This window comes from Phoenix dactylifera, chromosome 13, assembly GCF_009389715.1.
Source record: "Phoenix dactylifera cultivar Barhee BC4 chromosome 13, palm_55x_up_171113_PBpolish2nd_filt_p, whole genome shotgun sequence".
Lineage (NCBI taxonomy): Eukaryota > Viridiplantae > Streptophyta > Magnoliopsida > Arecales > Arecaceae > Phoenix > Phoenix dactylifera.
Genome location: NC_052404.1, coordinates 4,014,189 through 4,037,614, shown reverse-complemented (window position 1 = coordinate 4,037,614; position 23,426 = coordinate 4,014,189). Strand labels below are relative to the sequence as shown.

Below are 23,426 nucleotides of genomic sequence, written 5' to 3'. Positions count from 1 at the left end.
GAAGCACAAGCAATGGATCCAATATAATGTGACGAGGGCATAAGGATGTCAAATGATGACATTTAATCCTAATCACTAACATGTGTAGCACTGGATTCTTGGAAATTTGAAAAAATACTTCAATCACTGCAGTAGAGGGAGTACGAATGTCCATAAATACTGTCATAATGCAGGTGCCAAAACCAAATGTGCACTGTAGAATTTATACACCAAGATATGGTACATCTCAACAGTTAAGCGTGAAAATACATCTTACTGGAATGCCAGAGAAGACCAAAACCGAAAAAGTAATCGTTTGAAGCTGATGCAAAAACAAAGATGACAACAGTGCCTATGAAATGGTAGGCATAATAGAAGAGAACGAAAAGGCATCAGCATTGGAAGTAGAGTCTGTGGTGCAGCAACAAACTGACACCACAATCAACGACATGAAAGCAAGAAAGACAGAAAGACCGGGTGGCCAGCTAGTTGACAATAACAGGTCAGCTTATGCAGGGCTCACCATCATGTGACTAAAGCACCAAGCTTAATAAGGGTAGGACAGGAAAAATTGTCATTCTATCAAATAATCATATTTATGATGATAAAACTTTATCGCACTATTTAAGATCACCTATATTTTATTTACCAATCATTCCTGCCAAAATCTAACTTTGGTACCACAATAAGTTCTTTTAAATCATTTCTTGCAACTTCCATCCAAAGTTCGTCGTCTCGGTACCGGACCCCGTACCGGTGTCATACTAGCACAGTGTTGGTACGGTATGTACGAGATTTTTTGGGCATACTGATACTCAGTACGTCATTCGTACCAAGTACCGGTACCGAATCGGTACGGTACAGTACTTTTTAACTAGGGCTCCATGTTCATTTCTATTTTCATTAAAGCTACAGCAATATACTCTATTCTCATTATATTGATGGTTTGCTTTCATCATATTGATTTTAAGGCCATTAGCCTCTAGATTTCCTTCCTAATTCTAAATAAGCAAGTTTGTCCTCATCTTATCAATCAACATCATGTCATCTGCCAAGAATAGATATCATAGAACGTTTCCTAAATACTAGCAATAAGCCTATAATGACTGATCTAAAAAGATATGGCTCAATGTTGACTCCTATTGTAAGCTTACTAACTTCTAGCCTTAATACAACTACTTTAAATATGGTTCGCCATACCAACTCAAACCGGACGATATGGGGTGTACCATACCGGTTCGATACCAGTACCTAGTATGGGTGGCATATCGATACTCGGTACATCAAAAAGATCCCGTACTATACCGACACAATGCTAGTGTGCCACCAGTACAGGGTTCGATATCGAGACGGCAAACCTTGACTTCAAATGCATTTCATTTCCATAGCATAAATGTCCTCAACACTCTTGGTTTAATATCTATGCAGAAAGTTTTCTTCAATGCCCAAGAAATTACTTTTCGAGCCATTCTAGCATATATTTTGAGAAAAAGGTTGTAACAACTAATGGAGAAAATTAAATCCTATACACATAATGAAAAGAAAAACTCACAAAATATAGATCATATTAGTTGTCAGAGTAGTATGGTTTTATTTGTCTCAAGTAAGATTGATGTGCAGTACAAATATAAAACAGAATCATATTTTGATAAATATTGATAATTCGGTCATATTAAGAGTTAATAACGATATAAGACAATGTAAAAATCGGGGCTTGAAGTTATGCTCTAAGCTCCGAAACTAAGACCAAAATGTGAATGGTCAAACTTTGAATGGAAACCAATAAAACTAGGTTTGGTTTTGGAGTTTTAAGCAAAAGAAACATATCAGGCCAATCCTACAGTTTATATGCCTATTTATGCATTCCATTTCTTCACTTCTCTAAATGTCAGGAAGCATGTTTCCTCAAACATAAACTGTTTAAGAAGATAACGAAGCATTTCAACATTAAATTTTAGAGAAAATTGGAGAGAAGTAAATTGATTACAAAGTTCCTATCCTAGAACTCAAGTCTTATGACTCGTGAAAATTTAGATCCATAGATACCAACAATTGTCAAACCGATCCAAACCAGGAAGTTTGGCCCATACTGAACTGAACCAACGCAGAATTGGAATGGTTCAGCAAATTGGGGACCTCCCCCCCCCCCCCCCCCGGAATGACCTCCCTTAAACCTCTCTCAAAGATGAAAATCTCCTATGCCCTAGCTCCACCGCTTTCTCTTTTGACGCTAGCTACTGCCTTGAAGGTAGGTCCTCTCTCTTTCTCTCTCGACCATGTCGAAGCCAGCAATCGAAGGGCTCCAGGCAGAGGTGCTTCCTCTTCCCTCTCTCTAGCAATGCCCCTTCTCTCTCTCTTGACTGCAAAGCGGGGTTGGCGATCGAAGGGCATCAAGAAAAGGTCTTCCCTTTCCCCCCTCTCCAGCAACACCCTTTTCTCTCCCTCTCTTCCTTCCTTCATCCCTCTCCCCCTCTTTGTCTCCTCCCTTTCCCCACTTCGGTACGCCCCAAAACAGCATGATATGGACCTATTCTATATAAAACCGGTGGCCGGTCGGTACAAGATACAATACCAGTTCAGCAAACATTGACATATACTATATTGCTAGAAATTAGAAAAATGATAAATTATCCTCTTACCGTGATTCAAGGTCTGCCAAACCGAGCCGAACCGCCTAATTCAAGCAATACCAAACCGACCTGGTGCGAAACCGGGTCGATTCGCTATTTGAAATCGATTCCAGCCCATAGGGGTCGGAATCGTCCAGTTCGCACCGAGCCAAGAAGCATTGTGGCAATAATGCTACAATGGCCTGCTGGAGGCTTTAAAAGCCCCTTCAGTGGCGTTGGAAAAGCCCGAGAAGGCCCTCCCAACGGAATTTGACACAGAGCCAGAGCTTCCACTTTCCAAAAAATTCACAAATAACACCAATTCAGGCTATCAGAAGGAAGAGCCAAGGCTAAATAAGGTGTGCTTCTTCTCTCCTATCTCCTTTCTTTTGGAGGGCTTGAAAAAATAGCTTAAAAATTGCAAAATAAGAGAAGATTATGCCTTTTTTTAAATTTGGATTTGATTTTTTTATATGTTGTAAATCTATGGACGATGTACACGTTGACATAAAAAATTTTATATTTCGAATTATATATAATTATTAAAAATTAAAAATATATTTTCGGATTAAGAGAGGATAATTTTTATAAAAAAAAAACTGTAAAATCAGAAACGTATTTAGAAGCATGCAAGCTACTCTATATAACAATTTGGTATCCATCCATTCAAGTTTTGATGCAATCATAAGCACAGTAGCCTAGGCCTAAACTTAAAAAAAATTAAATAATCTTTTATGCGTGTCCAAGGGCCTAGAAAAATATATGTAGCATCCATTGTTGGATTCTACATGGATCTGAGCTGAAATTAATTTTTTAAATATTAAAAATTAATTTTAAATTAAAAAATAATTTAAAATATATAATTAATACCAAAAATAAAAAATTAGTAGTACGTATTATATAATTAAAAAATAATTTTTAAGGTAGAGATCATATTTTTTAATTTATGATATATAAATATTTTAAAAATTAAAAAATATTAAAAATATATAAATAAATATAAAAAATTAGGGTTATAGTTAGATAAATCATATATATTTTCTGAAGTAAAAAATTATCATCGTATTAATATTTTGCTAATTTTGAACAATTGATAAACTGACGTATTTGATAAACCTGCAGAAATGGAGCCATCAAGAAAAAAAGACCCAAAGCGTGATATTAGCTGGAAGAATACGCAAATATTCTTAGGCCGGCACGGCAGTGCAACTGGTGCAACACAAAGTTCAAGAAATGAGGGGTAACCAGGTTGAAGCAGTACTTGGCTGGTGGTTATCTCAATATATCTATATGCCGAAAACGCCCACGGAAGGTTCGGCAACTGATGAAGCACTTCACTGATTTCAGAGCAACGAAGAAAATGGTTGCCAAGAAAAAGATAGAGGTGGACCGCCGAGCAGCAGAGCCACCTTCCTTTCACTCCAGAAAGTCAGAGGCATCCGCTCCAAATGACGAGGCACAGATCCCAGCTACCATACAGGCGAGCCTGGATGATCAGTAGCAGCTGGATGAGGTGGCCAAGCATAGTACTACGAGTCGGGCTCCGATTCTGCGAGTAGCAGGGCAGATCTAGACTTCAGAAGGACCTCCTCAGTCAGAAAAGCCGTCAACAGAGACGGTGGCTAGATTGCATATATGCTGGAGGCTTTTAGTAGCAAAAAAAAGTCATCCAGAGAAATTTCACAAGAAGCAGCAATCTACGATTTAGATCCACATGCCTTTTCCATCAGAGATTCGAAACAGCAAAAGGTTGACTCAATGCTAAAGAAGGATAAGAAGGATATGTGGTGAGCTATTGGATCCTAATTCTACTTTAGCCACATTCCAGCGAATGTGGCAGACAATACGTAATACAGGTTTGTCATTTCCACCATATGGGTTGCCAGTCATAGTGTAGATCTTCCAGGTCCGAAGGACATATACGATGAGCTTCTTGACAGTAATAAGAAGTTAGAGAAATGATTAACTCCTACAAGAGCAAGTAGCCCGCATATGAATTGACTATGATGTGTGATGGCTGGACCGGTCCTATTAGGCAGAGCATCAACTTTCTAACATACGGTGATATGAAGACTTTCTTCCACAAGTTGGTTGATGCTTCTGATCAAATGCACAATGCCACGTACATCCTCAAACTTATGGAGAAGATGATTAATCAGATAGGAGAGGAGAATGTCGTAGAGGTCATCACTGATAATGGGCCACAATATAAAACCGCCGGAGAGATTTTTGGAGCGGTGGCCACATTTTCTGGACCCCATGTGCTGTACATTATATTAGCCTCATATTGATGGACATTATGAAGATTTTAGGATGCAGTAGACAGTAAAGACAGCCCAAACCATCACCAGGTATATTTATAATCATACTTGGGTCCTTTCACTGATAAGGAGGTATGCATGAAAAGAGATTTTGAGACCAAGAGCCACACGATTTGCTACCAACTACGTTGCACTTGATAGCCTTCTTGAGAAGCAAGCAGCCATGTCAGATATTTGTCAGTCCCGAGTGGCATGAAAGTAGATATGCCTAGCACGACACTGAAGAGAGCAGTGTCAAAGACTTGGTGGCAAGGCAAACATTCTGGCAGGCCGCTGCGATAGTGAAGGCTATCAGACCATTGTATGAAATGCTTCGAACTGTGGATAGCGAGAGGTACTCCTAGATGGGTTTTCTGTATCACATGATGAAGAGGGCAAAGGCCCAGATCATGGAGACAGATCCAGCCTATGCCCAGGAGTACATCGGCATCATTGAGCGGCGGTGAGACTACCAAATAGATAGAAACTTAGATTTAGTAGGTAAGCAAGAACATTGAAAATTAGATTACTCATGTACTTATATAATTTTACTAAAACAGTCTCCTCTATGTGCAGCATACTACCTGAACCCTCGGTTCCAGTACAGCATAACTGGAATTGGTATGGATGACGAACTTCTGACCACTCTGTATAATGTCATTTACAAGACGGAGCCTGATCCAGAAGTCGCGACCCTATATCTAAAAGAGATAACTTAAGTGACATGTGCAAGTTAACTGGTACCTTCTATTATGAACATACTACAACACGGTTCTTTTTCACATACCAAATTATTTGGAGAAGGCAGCGACAGCTTTGGAAAGCAAGCAATTGTCGTAAGTAAGAAATGTATGAATCTACGTATGTTATACATCATGACATTTATCTGGCATTAGATGGTTACTAATATGGTACTATCTTATATCTATTTTTTTCAATGTTTTTGCAGCTGAATGATGGATTATTTTGGGCTGTTCGCGAAAAATCTTAAGCGGATAGCTGTCTAGATCCTCTTCCAGACAGTTTTCTTGAGTAGCTATGAGCGCAACTGGTTCACTTTTGCTCTCATCCACAGCAAGCAGAGAAATTGTTTGACACAAAAGTGCCTCCATGACTTTGTATATATCCACTATAATATGAGGTTGAGGCTAAAGTGCATTCAGAAGTAGAGCTCAAGTATACAGATCCAATCCATAGTGCTTTCGCTGATGATGAGGATGATCCTATGATCGGACAACCTGTGGGCCAGCAGCAAATGCCGGAGCTTGATGAATGGGCTGAGCGCAATATTCCACGCATTCCTACAACTGATCAGCAACAGTCACAAAAGAGCCAATCACCACATGACTCCTTGTTCGAGATATCCTCTCAGAGATATGATCGAGAGATGCTTAGACAAGGTTACCACGCTATCCGGTCGACTCAGTCAGGAGAGTAACAAAGCTGGGCAGAAAGACACGAAGGATAAGAAGGCAACTATCCAACACATCAAAACTAAAAAGCACCTGCAACCCCGATGAAGAGTGTCGACGAGTCCTAGAGCAGCAGCAATGACAGTTCTGGTGCTCATTGATTTGCTGGCCATAAAGAGAATAGAGGATAGAAGACCATTGTTTATGAGACACAGTCGTAGGGTAGCCTTCGATAGACCGGTGAGTCCCAGTTTACGCATGCTACACAAAATAGAAACCACGGTGCACAATCTGGTAGAGCCCGCGAGGATACGATTGCATATAGGAGATGGACTCTTCGAGATCATTCAGGAGGACACGATGCAATTGCAGATGACCTCGCACGTGGAGTAGGATCCACAGACGTATCAGGTTCCGAGTCGTATACTGAATCCTATTATCTGCAGCCACAGGTAACCAATGACTCATACGGATACGGATATGAATATAATACATATGAGGTATCTTCCGGTAGCTACTACCCTACGCAGCCCAGGGCATCTCACAGGTCAGATTTTGCTACCGGCAGCAGACATATTATCAGCCAGAGGACCTGTCAGAGCCAGAACTTCAGTGAGAGATCCGAGAGTGCTTATAACCCGGCGCACGTTCCTTATGGGATGAACGTACAAAACTACGTCGCTTGGTAAGATAGGTAGGTTGATGTGCCTCCTAACTATGCTTATGATCTCAAAATCTACGAGTCATCGCCACTCGATCTGATTTTAGATATCGGTATGTATGTTGTACTTTAAATGTATATAAGTGATTGTATTATTTTATATTTTTTACATCATTACTTAATTGAGAAAATTTTATGTTGTTCCTTGTAGCATGCAACATCTCATTAATCATTTTATGATTTATATAATTGTAAAACAATAAAATGCATCATTAGGTTAAACTGAAATCTTAGAAACATCAAAAAAATCAATAAAATACCAAAAAAAATCAAATTGCACTTAAAAGTATTGAAAAACTTCAAAAAGATTAATTACCAATTAAATATTCTTGAAAAGCAAAAAAAGGGTGTGCCGGTACGGAACCAGCACGCCCTAGCCCTAGCTGTATCGGTTCCTATTTGGTACCGAACTAGACCGACCGTCGATCAATACGGGTCCCGGTACCAGTTTGGTGGTCCTTGCCGTGATTTTTTTTGTAGTGGAGACATGATGCCCCCATAGTCCCAAAAAATAATAAATATGCTTTAAGAATGTTCTCTAATTTTTATCCTCTTTTTTATTTATTTTGTGTATATTCTTCCTAAATTTTAACCAACAAGAGCGCTTTCTACTTCTAATAGGCCATGAACTAGATCAGAATCATTCTCAACGAATCCATGACTGACGCACATATTTCACTTCTAGGCGATAGATAATGTTATAAATTTCTTTCTATAAGAAAGATAATATGATGACGCAACGAGATCATGTGATAGCTTTTCAATTGTCTATGGCAGAGGTTATGAAATAAAAGTCCATTTGATGTATTTAATATTTTGCAATAAAAAGTACCAAAATTAAACTGAAACTAGTGGAAAAGCATTGAAACGAAAATTCATTTTGTTTTGATAAAATCAAAAACAATTATCAGTTTTTGAACCTTCGTAGATGCACGTCAAAAATAAAAAAGATACAGCAAAAATCATAACATAGTCATATTAGGAAGGCCGGTCCAATTTATGTAGGAAGACAAGGTGGTTGTGATACCATGTTCGAAAAAAAAAAAGGCAAAAAAGGAAGGGACTAACCGATGTCCTATTCAAATACAATTCAATAGTGGAGTTGTTAGTAAAGTGTTATACTTGCAAAACCAATAGAACAATAAAAATATAGACAATAGTACAGATATGCATTTAATAATGAAGAGCTCATATACAACTAACAAATTCTCTAACTACAATATATGATATGATGATGATGATGATGATGATGATGTGCACAACGACATCTTTAGGTAGATAAAATGTAGTACCAACTACAAATGTCTCCATGCTAATTAAAATTCACAGAAGATACAAGAAAATGAAAAGGCAATAGTCAATAAAACAGCTAAAATGATACCAACAACAAAAATAACAGTTCCTGTCTGGGTTAACCTATGATGCTATTTAGAGCTAAGACAATGCCCTCATGTAATGGCAAATCTCAAAGCACACAATTGATATTTAAAGGTTGAATGCGTGAGGCTGAGCCCCGGCCAGCACGGCCCCCTATCCATGGTATGTTGAACCGGCATGTACCAACCGATTCTGCACGTACCGTACCCGTACTGGGGCCAACCGGTACGATTTAGCCGTGAAAAACAGTTTCGGCCCTATAGGGGTTGAAACCGACCGGTTTCCGCTGCGTACTAGTAAGAACCGGACCGATTCGCACCGGTATGCGCGGGGCAACACGCCCGCACGTGTGGGGAAGAAGAAGAGGAAGAAAGAGAAAGAAAGAAGAGGAAGAAGAAGAGAAAGAGGAGAAGAAGATGTATCGGCACCAATCCTCGTGCGGGGAAACGCCCTTCCTTGCTCACGGGAGAAGGGGGAAAGAGAGAAGAGAGGAGAGAGGAGAAGAAAGGAGGAGAAGATTCGGGAAGAAGGAAGAAGAGAAGGAAAAGAAAAGAAAAGAAAAAAAGAAAAAAAAAGGAACGCGGCCGCGCGCATCCCGCGCGGGGAAAACATGTGGTAACGCATCCCACGCGCGCTCCTGCGGCGGACCGGGTCGATACCAGTTCAATACAGCCTGAACCGGTACCAACTCGGTCCGGGTCGCCACCGGTTCGGCATACCCTGCTTCTATCAGGTTGGCAGAGGAAGAAAGATATGTAAAGGACAAATGTCCAAGTTGGGGCAAACAATGAAAACTAAAGAATAGTGATCCTTAACTGTTGGTGTCTTAAAGCCATTTCATTGTCCATAGCAACAGACGTGAGAAAGTTGACGGGCTTCATGGTACGCATATTTTCACTCAACCACTTTGCATAGGGCTTCGCTGCAGCTACTCTCTTTTTAACATCTGTATTTTCATAAACCTAAACAATAAGAATAACAAAATTACTATATTAGAACAAGTTTAAGGATTTTAGGAAAGAACTACAAAAGGAGACATGCATAAAAAGCACATCGCATGCATCCCATCTAAAAATCTATAGGAGAATAGATGACAAAACTTACATATAGAGTTGTCATGATAGCACAAAATTTTACATATTAGTAGTTCATGATTAACAACATGCAAAATCTCATATATCAAAGAACACATTCAACAGACCCACGCAAACACACACACACATATACATATAAGCATATACATGTACATTTGGTATAAATATATGTCTATATACATGTACATGCGGTACAAATATGTGCATTAATATATACATGTATAAGCATATGCATGTATGCGTATATGCTCCTTTTCTTGGGTGTGTATATGTGGTCGAAGTATATGTTCTTGTCCACTTGTTGTGGAAAAAAAAGTACAGCATAGTGTGCATATTAGGTTTAATGTCATGTAATAGTTGTTCAAGTTTAGCTCATTTACTCTTACTTTGTAATAATTATAGGTAAGTTGGTGGATCAATTTGTAAATATGTGGAATCATATCCTAAAATTTTTATCATCAGCATTGAGCAAACGTAAGAGGATTATTTATAATTAATGCAGCAGAATGATATCTCCATGGTCCAAAGATTCAAACTCATAAAGGTACTTGTTAGTAGCAATAAGGTACATACAAGTCACTAACTGTTGTAATCTTTCGCATATTTTAACTAAATCATAGGCTCAAGTTTCTCTGTCAATTTCTGCGAATTCATTGCCTAGTTCAGCATGCTATTGATACGATCTTTAAACTGACTTACTTGAGAACAGTATATGTTACATATATACTTGATGCAGCTCCATATGTCATCACTAATTGCCAACAAGTTGAGCTATTAAATACTTCAAAAATAGTCATCATTAAGTCCATTATCTGAACTGGGCTATTAAATACTTCACGTCTCTTGTATCAATCAAATTAACACCTCAAAAAAAAAAGCTTAAGAAGAATCACTAGCAATACTAATAATTACCAAAATGTAGATTGATGATTTCCCAATGAAAGGAAAAAGAACAGCAATTAGCCAACAATATTTTAAATTTTTCAGAGACCATATATATTTGTTTGTGTATACGTATGTATATACATGTATACATACAGGTATATCTTTACCACTTCAAAGAATACTGAATGCTAAATTATGCTTCTGTGCAATCATAGATATGGATGTAAATGCAAACCTGACCACTCTGCAGATCAACAGTAATCATCATTCCCGGACCTAATCGACCTTTCATTATTACCTTCGTCTCATCCATTGGCAAGACACCGACCTGCAATTTAACACATAAACAGCAAAAATCATGCAATGCATCATGGATCCTTATACCAAGAGGTAGTGGGTCTGATATGCACATTTTCACAATAATAGTGGAAAATCAACAAGTATTCAAATAGCATCAGGAGTAAACATTCAACATTGTGAAGCAAATATATAGCAATCCATGACTTCAACTGCCAGCCCATTATAGGCTACGATTGCTTATCAGGCATGCTTCCAACCCATGCCAGCATGTATTGACCTGCACCAGTGCAGATTTAGTTACCTGAAGCAAGAGTGGGTGCGTAAGCTGATTCGGGTGCTGATATAGGGAAGTGAATCTCTTAAGAAAGCATAGAATAAAGAAGCAATTATGAGGCGGGCAGCGTGATGAGCTAGATAAATTTCAAAGCAATTTTTTTTGGGCAAAGAAATATTGCAAGCAAATGAACGATCGTGGAGCATCAAAGTGGACATGTCAAAAGTGAAGGGAAGTAACTCATTCACTTTTCCCATAAACCAGGAAAACGCTTGCAAGATAAGTCATGCTCACATTTAACACTGAAGTCCAGAAAGGTTTGCTTGATGTTGTATCATGATTGGTTTGTGAAGCGCACCCAATTGGAGTCACATATGACCTACTTAAGTCATTATAAGGGGAAGCACTCAAGTAGAACTCATCTCTCCCCCTTGATGATCTCTGCAGTTTCGCATGCACATTAAGCTAACATAAGTGTGCAATCTGCGAGTATGGCTGGGTTCCAGTCGGGTTGAGATACATATATCAAGGCCCATGGGGCCTGGCTCGAACGGTCGAACCCGACCTGCAGAAAAACCACGGACCCATTTTACTTGGCCCAACCCTTCGTATTGTATGGGCAGGCTATTTTGGCCAAAAACACTTTACAAAGTAAATAAGATAACAATATAAATCACAAATCTCTAAACAAATATTACATCCAATGGCTCAAATCCACCCCACAAATCCACCACTCAAAGATATATACTGAAACTAATATAATATAATATATACCCCCTGAAGGCTTGAACCATGGGGTCGAGGAGCCCTGACCCGACTGCTCAGAGATCATGTTTGGCTGATCTTTACCTGACCCACAAACCCAGCAGGTCAGTTAGGTGGGTGGAGGGGTCTAGGTCGGGTAAAAAAAGTTGAGTCAAAAATTATCAACCCTAAGCTAACATTCATTACACCGAATGAAGCAGCACAAGAGACTGCATTCCTTGAACACTTCTTTTAATCTCAGTGCTAAATGTTTGCTGATATTTATAGCATGGTTCATATTTCTTCCATCTTTACTTTCATATAGAAGGGACCACTGTAATGTCACTAATAAAACACGGCATGTAATACAGAATATTTTCATTGGAGAAATTGTGTAGTTGTTCACTGAATAAAGCTTAGAAACATCTGCTGGCAGTATCCTTTATGAAATGAAGATAACAATGTTCTGGTCCTTCTGGACATGTTTGAAATTAGTGAAATTCTAAGAACACACTCTTAAAATAGAAATTGAATAGTAAATGAAAAGTATAACCAAGTACCTATAAAATGAGTGAATATATTGTTTACCTCAGATGCAACATAAACTACATCATCTATTGTTCGCCAATATCGAGCAGGACGAAGACCATTTCGATCAAGACAGGCCCCTACTGTTTTTCCATCACTAGATCCATCAAAAGATAGTAATTAGTTGTCTATCTTTAGTTGCTAAAAAGCATGTTCTATCAATAACTAAATAAATCTTATACTAACAGAGTACAAACTGCTTTCTTTATTTGTGTTCTGAACTTTATGGCTAGATATTTACTTTCTTGCCAAATACTTCTAACTTACAATGGTATGTTAATATTGACTAAGGAAATATCTTTCAGCTACAAAGTCATCCTTTAATGGTTTATTATCTATAATTATAATTTGTACAAAGTAGCTTGAATTTAAAAGTACATTTTTTAACCACTTAGTAAGGCCCTATATGATTTATTTGCATGAAACCATTTAAATGCTTAAGGACCAGACAGAAAAATTAAATTGTTTTGACAACCTTGCCCTCTAGGGAACTCCTAAGTTTACAGCTCTAGTTCGTATACATGCATACAGGGCATGGAAGGAGTGGGTGGGTGGGTAGATGGGCAGGGTCTTCCACTTAATTGCATGCCATTACCCAACTATACATTTTGTGTTAACTGCAATTGATTTTATGTCAAGAGGGATAAATGCAGTAGCAAGTGGAATCGACATAAATCATACTCTTACCAGCATCCAGTCACTAATTATCACTTGAACGCTCAAGAAAAAAAGTATAGTTGCATGTTTCTAAATAAAATTTACATTAAAAGTAGATCGATATAAAAATGATTTCTACTTGTTTTCCTTAAATACAACAAACTTGAATACATATGACCACAGTATGAAGGGGTACAATACCAACATTCTCTGCAAAAACTCTTCCCAGGGGCAACACAAATATACTACCACGGCAAAGAGAAATGTATTGCAAAATGGATAGCAAGAAGCAAACAAAACATAAGAAATAACAATTAGAAGAAGGAAGGCAAGATTGAATAAGGGAATAGAAGTACATGTGCACTATAGCCATGATTCTTTCTGTTTACAACAACCACTATAGTAGAATAACCAGAGTATCACCTAGAGCAGCCACTCCCTCTTGTACCTACTTTATGTTTATTATTGTAAACATATGGGCACGAAAAGAGCCAGATACACAAGCAAAGGATAGAACAAAAACCACTGCTTATAACAATTATAAAATTATATTACGAAAACCACAATCAACCCATAAATCTCAACTAATGACTAAAACAACTTGTAAACTTACAACAGATATGACAAACACAATAGATCTCTAAGTTATAAAATACAAAATACCTGAATAAAAGTAAGGCAGGTCCATCCCAAGCTTCCATTTGTCCTTTATAATAGTCATAAAAATCAACAACCTAACATTGCAAAAGAGTATAAACAAATACTTGTTACAAAAGTTTAATGGTACAAATGGAAACATGGAATAGAATGTATTCTCTAGACAAACTTTTAATCATATAAACTCCGTTGACATAAAGCAAGAGAAGAAGGAAACAGTAAAGAGACATATATACATCTAACTGGAAAGAAAAAGAAAGAAAAGAAAGAAAGAAACATATAAGCAACCTTTTGTCCAAGCACATTAAAAATAATACACAAACCCTAGATCATATTGGCAAATCTTACCTCTGGATATTTTATCATCAATGTTGGATGATTCTTATATGCCTCAGGTACAAGAATCATCAAAGCTTCTGCTGGGCTTCGACCACTTCTTAGCAACAACTGGCCACAAAGAGACAAGTATATAACTAACCCATCCAAGACATGAAACTACAAAACTCTTAACAGAATGAAAACTGAAACACTAGAAATTTACATAACAGTTTCTGATGTTACAAATGAGCGCTTCAAAATTTCATGCAAATTTGAACACTTAGAAACTTAAAAGACAGAGGTATTTCTCCATGTTCAGACTTTTATGCAGTTAAGTTGTTTAAGATCAGATAATGTTTATCCCTATCTTAAGTATCTGTTCATAACTTCATATAGAGGAATATCCTGATTGCTATGTCAATAATCAATGGCTGATCCTAACAATTGATGATCTACTATTAGCCTGTGACTCTTTCTTGATGATCCCTCATCTCCTAGAGGAGAAATACACTAAACATTCTTCCTCATTCCAATGTAAAGGTCAAGTTTCATGCACTCTCCCATACTGACATAAGGTTATTTAGCATTACTACCTACAGATGCCATATTTACTATTCTTCTTTATCATGATAGATAATAGCAGTTTAGATTGTGGAAAATATGTCATTCTCATGAATAGGACAAACATATTCAAATTCATTATCAATGCAATCGATTCTATTACCTTAGATCTGTATTACGTCTTTATATCTGATCTACCAAGTTGCTTATAACACATATTACCATGCACTTCAATAATTAGGCAGACTGTCATCACAAATTCAACAACCATTACTAGGAGAGATGGGAGAGCCGGTGGCTAATTGTCTCATAATGCAATACTTCTCATGCAGGACCATTCAATAACTGCTCATATCAAACCATTTGCTTCTTCAATAATTATTGACTCTAGCATTCATTTCCAACACTTGCACCTCAAATTCCTCTAGTTACTAGAGTATGTTACTTGTGCTTTTTCTCCATATATGACACTCATTTAAGCCAAAAGCATGAAAAAGAGACTATCAGTTTAATTGAACTAAAAACCTAAGGGAAGCACGTTCTGGATCTCAAGGACTGAACATTTAAGAATTGTTGAAAGTTAAAACCAAGGTACGCGGTACCGACTGTACCGACGTACCGGTGGGCATCGGTACCGGTACGGTACCGAACCAAACCGAGCTGAACCGGTACCATACCGATGGGGCTAAAAGCCAAAAATAAATTTGGAGCCGGTACGGACTGGTCGGTTCGGACCGGTACCGGATCGGTACGGGCCGGTACCAGATCGGTACGCATCGGTACGCATCGGTACCGGTCGGTACAGGCCGGTACGCATCGGTACCAGTCGGTACGGTTCGTTACCGAAATATGTAGCTATACCGTACCGGTAGGGTCCGGTACCGGTATGTACCGGCCGGTACCGACCCGTACCGACCGGTACGGCAGATCATGGTTGAAACATAACTCACACCAAGAAGCATGATATGCCAATTCGGCCCGTACCGGCCGATTCAGCCCGTACCAGACCGGTTTGGTCCCTAACCGGTCCGGTATAGCGGTGGAAAATGGATCCAACCCCTTTGGGGTCAGAACCGAGCAAAAAAGAGGCATACCAGTGCGAACCGAAGTGGTTCACACCGGTACAAGTCTGGTACCGCATTGTACCGGTGCGAACCTTGCCAGGAAGGAAACAAATAGCTATATCGATTCAAAAAATAGTTTTGATTTGAAACTCATACATCAAAGATCATAGAAAAAGAATTATTAGCTGCATGAAGCTTCTATATGGGTGCTGCTCTTAATATCAAGACTTGCTACCCCTCAAACTACCAGCTTCGAATGCTTTTGAGTTTTCTAGTGCTTGACGACTAGCTATTGAAGCCATGGATCTATTTAAATAAACTTTTAATTTCACTGAATGCACATTCCATCATAAACATGCCCTATTTCATACCAGTTGATCCTATTAACGAGATTATGATCAATTATCAAATAGCCTCACCATATGTGCTAGCCAAAAATATGGAGCATAAAGGTATTACAAAATCAGAATAAAAATCTGATACTCTGGTGAAAATTGAAAAGCATAATTTAAACTCAATAACTCTCAAGACGATAAATTAGAGCAACTTTCTCCTTCATCTATAGTTTACAAGATTTTTCTTCGTCTTGAGACAGCTAGTACATATAAAACCAAATATTTTTGAAACATATCTCTTGTTAATTTTCACCCTCCATAATACTGTTCTTTTATAAACTTATATATTTGTCTAAAGTAGCCATCATGCAGCATGTCTTTTACAGTAATTGTAGAATGTTTGTCCCAGGAGGTAGCCCATTTATGAAATAACTACAATTTGTGTTCAATAGATGATCTTCTTAGTTAGCTTGAAAGAAAAACTTAACCAAGGCTACAAAGTTAGGTCACCTTATCATAGTTTTAGCTTTACCTCCAACAAAGTGTTCAAAGAATGGCTTGTCTTCAGATGTTAATGCATGCAAGCATCGTAACATGAAGCATGGTACATTATCCATGAAAAACACAAGTGTGTTACTCAAAACTCAATATTTATGCCTAAAGCCTAAGGCCCAATTCTCTGCAACTTCTAAAATGAAGTTTCCTCATATGCAAATAAGGAGAATCCAAATATCTCCACTTATGGAAGTTCATTTTCCTAACTAGATGACAGACTCCCAACTGATTAAACTCGACATTGTCACAACATTAACAAGAATTGAATTCCCTAGATATTACCTATGTGTTTTATCCTCTCCAAAGTTCTCCATACCGGTCAATACCTTACCATGCCAATATCAAACTGGTATGCAGTCTCGTATCGTACTCGGTATGTCTCATCGTCTCGTATCGTACCATATACCAATACTGTAATAGGATGGTATCGGTACGAGATCCAGTACCAAGATAGCGAATCTCTCTCTCTCTCTCTCTCATGTGTACGTGTTGGCACGAGGGGTGTGTAGGAGAGGCCTGTAGGTAATGGGCTCCACAATGGGACAGCCTCCCACAAATGCCACTAACACCCAAAACCTTGGGGAAGGTAGGACTCAAACACATGCCTTAGGTATGACACCAAGAGACTTTACCAACAAGGTAGACTGGCACCTTCATGCCAGGCTATCTAGTTGAAAACATCATTAAGTGCAGCTTCTGGATAGGTTTAGTAGCCAAAGATCATGTTCAGGCCCTATAACTAATATGACCCTTTAACAATCTTTCAACTATTCAGATCTTCTCTTTTCTTAATTACACTTTCAAATGATTAGATCAAGGTAGTATAAATATTATTAAAACCTTCAGATCAATAAGTTACAATGGAAGTTTGAAAGTGGTAAGTGACCTAAAGAGTGGTGAACTCATACCTCTGCAGCACTATCAAGATTTGCTGAATCGGATGCCTTTGTATCTCCATACGGGCGAATTTCATTTTCACGACCACGCCAGACAGGAGATTTTATTGTTGCTTCTCTAGATTGCATCCAGTTCAGGTTGCCCTACAAAAAAACTTTTATCAGAAATTTTCCTATGAATAACATAATCTGTTCATACTAAAAAGACACACACATATAGAGTTATTCAAAAATTGTAACTGAAAATATTTCATAGAGTGTTAAATTTCCAACACAATCTAAACCTGTATTGTATTGATCTCTCCATTATGACCAAGTAACCTCATTGGTTGTGCAAGAGGCCATCTAGGACTAGTATTTGTGCTGTATCTTCGATGGTAAATAGCAAAAGATGATTTGTAAAGTTCATTCTGGAGGTCCAAATAAAATTGCCCCAAAGCCTCTGAGCGAAGCATGCCCTTGTATACAATTGTTTGATTTGACAAAGAACAAAAATAGAGCTCATCTTTCCATTCTTCAGATTTTACTGCTCGCTCAATCAGCTTTCGGCAAATATATAGTTCTCTTTCAATGTCATCAGTGATCTCCTCTTTTGAAACTTTGACAAATACTTGCTGTATGTTAGGCATTGTTTCTTTCGCATAGTAACCAACTACCGATGTATTTACAGGAACTGGTCTCCATCCAAGCACCTCCAAACCTTCTTCTGAAAATGTCTTCATGATAACTGTAGAAAACATATCGATACCTTCAATGTATGCAAATATGTTTACAGAACCTGAATCTTAAGCTGGGGAAAACAATAATTACAATTGCTAAAGATATTTATTAATGAAAGAAGACAAACAGAAAATATTAGGAATACAAATAGAAGCCTAATCTGAAAAGGAGCTAGAAAAGCAGGTAATACCATCCAAGTGAAAAATGATTGCAGGAATCATTCAACAGATGACAAAATTTCTTTAAAAATATGGTATCCATGATTATAATACATACTGGCATGTGACATTTCACCACCAAAACATTTGATTCAGAATATTTCTTTACGCTAATTAAAAAACATAGAATAAAAATCTATAAGAATGAAAGAAACAGATATCACTGGAGGCACAAAGAATGGAAATAAGGAAATCTATAAGCTTGAGAAGAAGAAATTTTCAAAGAAAATAAAAGATCCTCAAGAATTACCTGATTTTGCTTCGTTCATAAACTTTTCATCTCGGGGAAGAAAAATCATGCCAACACCAGTATTAAACCTGCCCAATGAAGCAAGACCTTGTTTGCTGGCCCAGTCATTATACAAATCCCATGGAACTGAAGTCATTAGTCCAGCCCCATCACCAGAGTTATTATCTGCAGCACAACCTCCACGATGTTCCATGCAGCCAAGAGCTGCAAGAGCATCTTGAATAATCTTATGGTAAGGTTCATTTTTCAAATTTGCAATGAATCCAACTCCACAAGCTCCTCGCTCTGATATGATATCACTCAAATTTGCAACCTGTTAATTTATTGATTATATGATTCAAGATAGAATAGAATAAAATTTCTTTGATTCACAATTGACAAATTTACATTAGAATTATCATTGGAGAGTGATTTATATTTTCTTAAAAGATGCATTTGATGAACCCAACTGGGCCAAAATTCCTGAAATTTCATATTTGATGCTTGTCATATGTATAAGCATATCGGCTCAACAAAAATAAAATGGAACCAACCCAGGTAATAAGCTCAATGTGGGTATCAACTCAACTATTGTGACTTTACAGCATGGAATTCACAATTTACATTTTTGGCACACAAGAAGATATAGATTATATCATTGCTTTTCCATATATAAATAAATAGATATGAGTTGGGCTGTACATTTTATATTAACTCCTTGAAAAGGAGCTAATGGTTTTAACATTATTGACCTGTACCACCCCATACTGACCATATTATACCGTAATAGTAGTACCAATATAGTACCAAGGTTCGGTTTGGTATATTAGCTAAACCAAGCCGTATTGGTCTCAACTGAGCGGAACCACCACGTTTTGGGCAGTACCATGGCTAGGAGTGAGAAAAAGTTTTGGAAACCTATATTGATACAAGATGCACACCGTATAATGCCAATTGTACCGTATCGTACTAATTTTACCATTCCAAATCGATAATGTACTGGTATGGTTCTCACTACCAATTTTGCCGACCTTGATAGGCTATCCAAATTTAATATCCAAATTATTAAACATGATCTGCACTACAAAAAATGCCTAGAAACCGAAATTTACATATTTTCATTGTCACTAACCTATGCATCAAGTTGCTACAAAAATGAATAATATCAACTATATTAGTCTATTAAAACACATGATAGAGTACATAAATTGAAAATCTACTTTATGGATCATGATCTATGCATCTTAAAATATGTATAGTTTAAAATTTATTAGATTTTCATAATTAGATCATACTAAAACATAGCATCATGCTATTAAAACCGTTCATCTTCATACCTACTTGATAATTAGGTTGAGACCACCAAAATATATGAATTTTGATTTCTAGGTTTTTTGTAGTATAGATCATGTTGAACAATTTGGACTTTGAATTTAGGTAGTTCATCATTGATTTTGAATCTTGAACTCCTTTTTTAAAGAGTTAATGTAAAGTGTATAGTCCAACTCTACATATATACATATATATATATATGAAAATGCATATAATGTGCATATATATGTACAAATATATGTGTGTGTGTGTATGTATATATATGTATATATATGTATGTAGATATGTATATATATAACAAATAATTATATCAAGAAAACAAAACAAGAAGAGATTAAGATCAAGAACAATTATCAAGAACATAGCATTATAAAAACACAAACTCCAAATCTCCAGGAGTCAAATGTTATTAGCTTATATGTAGCAAAGACTGGTATTTTCTTCTAAATTGAGAGTCAAATTATTGCATTAATTATCTAAAACAGGCAAGGGATTCATGAACATTGTCTTGAGCATGATCTGCCGTACCGATCGGTACAGGCCGGTACATACCGGTACCGAACGGAACCAGTACGGTACAGCTATATTTTTCGGTTCCGACTATTCGCAACTCGTACCGGTCGGTACCGATCCGGTACCACCCCGTACCGACTCGGTACCGAACCGGTACCGATCCGTACCGACCGGCTCGTACTGACCTCAAATTTTTTTTTGGCTTTTGGCCCGAACCAGCCGAACCGGTACAGTACCAGTTCGGTTCGGTATACCGGTACCGGTGCCCACCGGTACGTCGGTATGGTTAGTACAGCGGACCTTGCTTGAGCCTATCATTTTTTATCTTATATTACAAAATCACACAAGTGTAGCACGAAAGTTAATTGATTGTGTGGATTATCAAGGATTTATTCATGGTAAGATGGAAGAACACGCTTGCATAGGATAAAGTTCATGTCAATGAAATAGTATGCATTGATTTTTCAAGATTAAATTGATAATAGTATGTAATTGTCCTAATATTCATGCTCATCTTTCCCACTAATACTCAATAATGATCATTAGCTATTATTGTTAAAGGTTTCAAGGCTTGTTTGGTGTTGTTCCAAAGTAATTCAAATGTTTATAACCAAAGCGGGGAGCTATAATCTATTTGATAAGTTGATATAAACGGCCAGATGACTGAATTAATTGCATGTCCTGTTCTCTAGCTTATATACCTACTACAGTAGAATGTAGATTTGAGAAGTCATATTCTCGACCTACTGAACTTGTTTAGTCTTCTTGTAAAGTCAAGCTAATCTGTTACTTTGTAACAAAGTCAAATGTGAAGGAATACCAATCAGGTTATTTCTTAAGAATTTTTAATATATATCATAAAATGTAAAGAAAGAACAGAGAGTTTTACTGACAGAACAATAACCATTCATGATTCAAGGCAAATTTGGTGCAGTTTGGTTGAGAAAACAAGTGATGAGCCCCAATCGTGTTTCTCCCTAATTGTGTCAAAAGACAAGCCTAATTCAGATTCGTTGCAGATTTTTTGTAGTGCTTGCCATGCCAATTTTTTTGGTTGTGATCGCATGATGTACCCTTTTTTTTTCTTTTCTCATGCAAATATGTCATAATTGCATGGACAGCTGATTGATTCTGAAAGGATCAATCCACCACCACAAAGATAGAATTAATATTCTTCATAATCTTAGCAAGATCTAGGACAAAGTTCATGCTGGTGTTCACCTATAGAGTACAAAGGGCTAAATCGGACTCTAGAGGCCTGTGTTCCATATGGCTTTGAACCAAACTCTCCAGGCCCCCGGTCATCATTTAGCGGATACTACCTGCAAAGCACCATCACAAGAGTTTCATCATGATTTTAGGTAATGGCCAAGCTCTCAACAATGCGATTTTTGCAATAATTATTTCCCCTAACAAAAGCACTGGAGATATGCGAGTTAAATTTCCAACATATAACTACAATGAATAGAGAAAAAGGACAAGGACGATCCTAGAGTACTCTGTAAAGATAAGTAACATGTCTTCGTCTCCTCTCAAACTGCATGAACTTATTTTGCATCATAATAAGCTTCACAATCAGGGCACAAATGACCCTACTACGATCTCCTAAATTATACATCACCAAGAAGGTGAATTGCAAAAAGAAAAAGTCCTATGCTTGGTATTTGGCACTAAGTTTTCTCCTTGCACTAAAACATCAAAGCGCCTCATGATCTAAGTATACCACAATTTTTTTAATGAAAGAGATGATCTTCAGAGTGCTAGAATCTAAAATTTAAGGTTGTAACTAGAGAATCATCATGTTGTCTAGCTCATTCTCCCCGAAGGATGTCACTGAAACAACTTCACTCACCAAAAATTAAACCAGTCCCTACACGGTCTCCGCCATGAATAGCTTCCATCCTTCGCGATGTTGCCTGCAGCCCTAGCATAAGCTGAAAATCATCATGTCATGATGCAGGCTATAGCAAGTGAGGGACTTTGTCAACTCTATGCACATCACCAAACTCCACCTATATTCAACCGAATATCTGAAAGTCTCTAATTGCAGTAAAGTGTACTTACCACAGCTCAACTAGCAGCAATTCAAACAGGCCCTTACTTTAACTCTACTCACAATACTCATGAAATAATAATCTCTATAGCCAGCAAAAGGTTGCCCTGCTTGTAAGCAGTCTACCTAATTCACATCGTCCGTTCTCAATAACAATACCAGAAACACCATAAGTCTAGAAAGCCAATCTAGCATGATTGCACTGCACTATGCAATCCATCAGACAAGAAATCCACATCAAACAGTTCTGGTCACTGATCCGACAAGTCCAGTAGTATTTTTTTTCTACGAGTAAAATTAATCAAAAAAGTGGCAACTCCAGGTAAAAAGTACGCAAATTTCCATTATATAACTGAAGGGAAAAAATTATAACTTTAAAAGCATTTCGGATCACCTACAGCCAAATAACCTAAAAGGCTTCAAAACGCATATATGATCAAAAAGTTCAACGTTTGAATTTAAATAAGCCATGAACCAGACCAGGACCAGATCACCGGACGAACCAGCAAACATATCGAACAGAGTACCTTTGACTGATGATCATCATCCTGCTGTCGCCGCTGCCGCGAGGAGACGTTCGATGATGTCTTGAGGGCGGCGCTGGAGACGTCGAAGTCGAGGACGGCCCTCACGGACGCCGAAGACCAGCTCCTCCGGTCGAGTCTCCTCGACCTTCGTGGCCTGAGAGAAAGAGCGGAGAGATCGCCGAGGAGGGTGGTCCGGTGGGAAGCGAGGAATGCGGGGTTGGAGGGGGAGGAGCGGACGAGGATATTGGGGGCGGGGATCGGGTGCGGGAGAGCCGCCATTCCCTGATCGCTGGGCGAAAGGCGAGGATAGCGAGAATAATAATAATAACAACAACAACAACAATAATAATAATAATAATACTGGGAAGAAGGCCAAGAATAAGGAGGATAGGAAAGGGAAAAATCGTGTGGAGGAGGGAATAAGATGAGGATAAATGTACGCGTGAGAGAGAGGAAGAGGAAACGCCCGCTGCCGCTCGCGTCTACCTTCAGGGACGAGAGAGAGAGA

At 38.0% G+C, this 23,426-nt stretch overlaps 1 protein-coding gene across 1 annotated transcript in view; it reads right to left on the bottom strand.

Moving 5' to 3' along the window:
* LOC103701654 (ferredoxin-dependent glutamate synthase, chloroplastic) overlaps positions 1-23,426 on the bottom strand; it is a 48,498-nt gene extending 25,072 nt beyond the window's left edge. The window contains exons 1-9 of the mRNA XM_008783801.4: positions 22,919-23,426; positions 18,515-18,827; positions 17,611-18,053; positions 17,339-17,470; positions 13,946-14,044; positions 13,604-13,674; positions 12,284-12,380; positions 10,613-10,705; positions 9,215-9,360 (exon numbers count right to left, since the gene is read on the bottom strand). Coding sequence (XP_008782023.1) covers positions 9,215-9,360; positions 10,613-10,705; positions 12,284-12,380; positions 13,604-13,674; positions 13,946-14,044; positions 17,339-17,470; positions 17,611-18,053; positions 18,515-18,827; positions 22,919-23,197 — 1,673 coding nt within the window. The 5' untranslated portion in view covers positions 23,198-23,426. The remainder of the gene's footprint in view (positions 1-9,214; positions 9,361-10,612; positions 10,706-12,283; positions 12,381-13,603; positions 13,675-13,945; positions 14,045-17,338; positions 17,471-17,610; positions 18,054-18,514; positions 18,828-22,918) is intronic.